Source organism: Sinocyclocheilus rhinocerous, unplaced genomic scaffold (genome assembly GCF_001515625.1).
Source record: "Sinocyclocheilus rhinocerous isolate Xijiao unplaced genomic scaffold, SAMN03320098_v1.1 scaffold2645, whole genome shotgun sequence".
Lineage (NCBI taxonomy): Eukaryota > Metazoa > Chordata > Actinopteri > Cypriniformes > Cyprinidae > Sinocyclocheilus > Sinocyclocheilus rhinocerous.
The window spans coordinates 82,919-87,560 of record NW_015654522.1 but is presented as its reverse complement, the minus strand read 5'-3'; the positions used below and the strand labels follow the sequence as shown (position 1 = coordinate 87,560).

The 4,642-nt window shown below is 41.3% G+C and overlaps 1 protein-coding gene across 2 annotated transcripts in view; it reads right to left on the bottom strand.

Annotated features, from left to right (window-relative positions):
• impdh2 (IMP (inosine 5'-monophosphate) dehydrogenase 2) overlaps positions 1–4,269 on the bottom strand; it is an 11,619-nt gene extending 7,350 nt beyond the window's left edge. The window contains exons 1-7 of one of the 2 annotated variants that reach the window (XM_016524288.1): positions 3,993–4,269; positions 3,668–3,891; positions 2,378–2,426; positions 2,155–2,256; positions 1,569–1,643; positions 1,105–1,311; positions 940–1,027 (exon numbers count right to left, since the gene is read on the bottom strand). In XM_016524288.1, coding sequence (XP_016379774.1) covers positions 940–1,027; positions 1,105–1,311; positions 1,569–1,643; positions 2,155–2,256; positions 2,378–2,426; positions 3,668–3,765 — 619 coding nt within the window. In that variant the 5' untranslated portion in view covers positions 3,766–3,891; positions 3,993–4,269. The remainder of the gene's footprint in view (positions 1–939; positions 1,028–1,104; positions 1,312–1,568; positions 1,644–2,154; positions 2,257–2,377; positions 2,427–3,667; positions 3,892–3,992) is intronic. The other variant, XM_016524287.1, reaches the window with a different exon arrangement.
• Between the last annotated feature and the right edge of the window lie 373 nt (positions 4,270–4,642).

The following is a 4,642-nucleotide window of genomic DNA, read 5'->3' as shown; positions in this document are numbered from 1 at the left end:
TCAGCTCAGCTCCAACAATGAACTGTTCCAGTTATACACTTATTTTCACATAGCTATGAGAAGCGTTAAACATGGATGCGCGTGCAGTTGCCATACTGTATTAAAGCTTTAATCAGGATAAAACCGTATATTAAAACATAAGCAGTAGCATTTACAAATAACAGCGTATCTAAAAGTATGAGACAACAACAAGCAAAAAACATAGGCCTACCATTAAAAGCCGTGCTTGCACAGGTTCTGCACGATCCTCTTCAATAATATCCTCTGCTTCTCAATCGGGCTCAAACTGATAAGCGGTATTAACGACGCCGTTGTTTACAATACAACCGGAGCACATGCCGCTGAGGTGAGGGGCGGGACTTTTAGACGCGCACTAGAGGCGGTTTAGCCAATCACAACACATTGGGCTAGCTAACCAATCAGAGCCCATCTCCTATTTCCGAGGGAGGGGCTTCATAAAAGAAGGAAATGATCAGTGCGTTTTTCAGAGAAGGGACAGAGCGGTGTGGAATAAATGTAAATTATGTCAAAAATAATGTGTTTTTAAAAAAACGAAGCATTAACACTTGTTAGACTGCACCCCATAAACACAATCAAGCCTAGAAAAAACCAGTGAACCACCCCTTTAAAAGACAGGAGTGCATTTAGGATAAAAATTCTGCATGTTATCCTATTGGCACTTTACTAAATGCATTATTTAAAATAAATGCTGTTTTTGAACAGTAGTGTATACTGGATACAATAAGCAAAAACAAGATGCAAGATCACTGTTTTGCAATTATTTTGTGACATACCACTGCTAAGAAGTGGTGCATGAAATACTGCTATATAGGTTAATGAATAATTAACATTCATATAAATGGTTTATTTGGTTCAAGGATTAATACAAAACTTTCAAAAGGGTAAAGAGCTCTCATAAACACTTAAAGTCTACCCCACCTTTTTTGCTCCTCTGGAGGATTTCATTGGCCTCTTTCAGTGTCACTCCTGCTGGAGCTACAACCAGGTCCTCCCTTTTAGTCATTACCTGAGAGAGAGAAAGTTAAGGTGAGCGGAGTTCAGTAAAAACTGCTTAGCCCTCATCCTCTGTTAAGCCCCACCCACCTCACTGAGGGGCAGGTCATGCTCCGACTCTTTGAGGAAGTCAATATCTCGTGATGAAATGATGCCGACCAGACGTCCGCCCATCTGTCCATTGTCAGTGATCGGAATCCCACAGAATCCATGCCGAGCTTTTGCCTGAAATACGTCTCTTACCCGCTCATTAGGACTCATCACCACCGGATCCGTAATGAAACCCTGTTCGTACCTCTAAACGGGGGTTGATCAAAAGCGGAGGGAAAGGGAGGGAGAAAAGTCGAGTGATGTTCTATTAGGTATTTCTACTTGGGAGTCACCTCAGTACATATCACTTAATACAAAATGAGGTGTGGATTTCTCATCCACAAGGATGCTGTTGCAACTACAGGGTAAGGGTCAGAAGAAAAACAGATATTACGAATGAGAGAAGAAAACTGGTACAAACATAAAGAGACAAGAGTCAAAGACAGCGACGTGAAGAGACTCGCCTTGACCTTGCGGACTTCATTAGCCTGGAACTCTGGTGTGCAGTTATGATGAATGAAGCCAATCCCACCAGTCAGCTGTGACAACACATTATCACATTAGACTTTAGAACAAAACACAACACGCATAGATGGTCGATCTTTGTACATTTAGGTTTAAAGACTAAATTTAGGTTTAAAGACTCTTGGGGAGATTTGGGGAGACAGGACAGGAGATTGGCAGAAAAAAAGTTCCACTTAGCTCCACTTACATGGAAGAGGAAGATTGCACATTTTAGATGTGTATGTCTGCTTAGATTTTTATTTTGTCAACTTTTAGAAGTATACAAAAGAACAAAAGAGTACAAAAAGTATATAAAAGCTGACAAAAGAAGCAAAGATGGTCTAAAAGCTAATGGACATCTTCAAACTCTTATCTTGATTCATGGGGATTTTAATGACTTCATTGATATTAAAATATGAGGCAGCATATTTGCAAATAAACTTTTCTTTTGTAATATGCATACATACAGATAATTGTGCTTATTCAAATGCCTATAATAGTAAGAGCACTTTCTGTGGTGGAATCTTGTGTCAGTCATTCTCTTACCGCCATAGCAATGGCCATGCCAGACTCTGTGACTGTATCCATGGGTGACGAGACCAGTGGAGTTTTCATTGTGATTTGTTTGGTCAGCGCTGATGTCAGGTCCTACAGAGAGAGCCAATCAAATTAAACCAGTGATGGTATACAAGAAACACCATCCATACAACAGTAGAGTATAAAATTGACTACTTTTGACTACTGTACAAAAGTAGAGTGTTTCACTTACCACTTGGTCAGCTGTGAAGTCAATGTACCCAGGCAGAATCAGGAAATCACTGAAAGAGAATGGAGAAAAGTGGGCAAAAATGTGAGTGAGATTAATTAATTTACAGCTGCTGCAAGTGATTTTTAAACACATATCACTATTACTTGACAGATGTAACTGGAAAAAGGTGTCCTGAGAAATAATACTTCTTGTCTCTGTGTCAGCACCACATTGGACTAGCCAATCATAAATTTCTATAGGTGGCTCTCGCCAATAGCAAGAGTTTGGGGCGGGGCTAACTGTTTGACCAACCATTGAGTTGAGTGGAGTGGTGTTTGGGAAACATAATTGGAGACTATGTATGTATGTATTTAGAAACATTAACAGTATACATTTAAAAGTTTATTTTTTGCAATTCTGCAGAAATCGAAATGATTCAGTGATGATTCAACTCTTTTAACTCTCTTATCTCGTACACACTGACACTAACATATACCACGTTGATTATGTTCCAAACAGTCATTTTATCTATTATATGTCACATATGTTGTTTACGAGTGTCAAGCAACGCCCTGTTTATGAAAAAAAAACTGAGTACGTCAATGCTGCAGCCTCATCATGTCCAATGTAAACAGTGAATTAGCGTACAACTCTGGTGTTAGATGGTAAACAGAAAGGCGTTACTAGAAAATCGCACCTGCCACGGATAGGCTTTCACTCGGGGACATTACATGCTTTACATGGCACCAGAGAATTTGTAAAGAAAAACCAACCACAACATACTTCACAAAGTTCACCCTAGTTATAGCACATTTGGAGGAACTGGCTTGGAAGACAGCGATTAGTTTTGGTACAACAAAAGCTGCTTGGGGTGTCAGTGGTTTAAGAATAGACTGTGGTAACTCTGCTTCTCTGTACTTGGCAAAATGGAATGGCAGCAGATGATGAATCACCTATAGTTCATCAGTCAATCCAAGATGTCATTCCGACCTGACTTAACCTTCTGAACCCACATGCGCCCTCCATAGTGATCCGTCTGCAGTACTGACCCACGTGAAACAGTTACATAATAGATCAAAAAATTTTAAAAAACAGTGTGCTGTCAGTCGCATATACCCATGCTGGATGTCAAACCAGACAAATGTGGACCAACAACGACACCTACATGCAGTTCAGCTCATGTTAGCTGTTTTAAATGAAGCTGCATACTGTGTAAGCACATCTGCAGTGCTGACAGGCAAGAGTGTTTTTGATGTTTAACAAATAGCAAGCATATGGGGAATGCAATGAGACACAAGTTAAGGTATTTACTTATAGGTAAGGCCGTCTCCGCAGTTGAAGAGCTGCTGTCCGGTTAGACCGTCGTCAGGCACGTAGCCCGTCTGTCCACTGATTAAATAGTCCGCCATAGCGCATGAAAAGCGTAAAAGTCCAAATTTCTCACAGGATGAGTGTTTTTCAAGACGGTGAGCCGGTGCGCACACAGTCCGGTGAGTATTCTCCTCGGAGCCTCAATCTGACAGTCTTTGCGACACCTAATGACAATAAATGTAGAAAAAAGCTCAGGTTTCTGTGAAGAAATGGGTCTGAATCAAAGAAAACCCAACACGCTCTTGTTTTTGGGACTGAAGCTGACCCGTAGTACCCACAAGCATCACACGTGTCTGTCTGTAGGACGACCTCGTCTTCCGCTGATATAAATAAGGTGTCTTCGTACGTCACTTCCGGGCTGTAGCAGGGTGGCGTTTATTCGCTAAAACTGTTTTATAAAATATTCCTGAATATAGGAGACTTGAGGGTCATCTCTTCACCCTGGGGTACAGTGGAAGGGTGGGGTGTTTGTTTGTATCGTCGTTCTCTTATCTCACGCGCACACGTGTTCAGCACGAGGGGAACTTCGATTTAAATTTATCTCGTGCGCTCTGCTGCTGACTTTATTTGGCTCGTATGAACTGACCTGAATATGCGAGATGGTCCTCACTGCAGAACACAAGATCCAGGATCCAACCCCTCCCACCTTACATATACCTAAACCTAGGGGTGGAGATGGGTGGGTTTAGGGATCGGGGGTGGAGACGGGTAGGTTTAGGTATATGTAAGGTAGGAGGAGTTGGATCTGATCCAACCTCACCCCCTGGATCTTGTGTTCTGCAGTGAGGACCATCTAGTGCGCGCAACGACCACTTGAAGACTGTTTTTACTGTGAAATCATTTTCTTAATATTTACTCTATTAGGGCCGCAACAAAAAATATAGTAATAAAATCAATGTTACACATTTAAGCCAA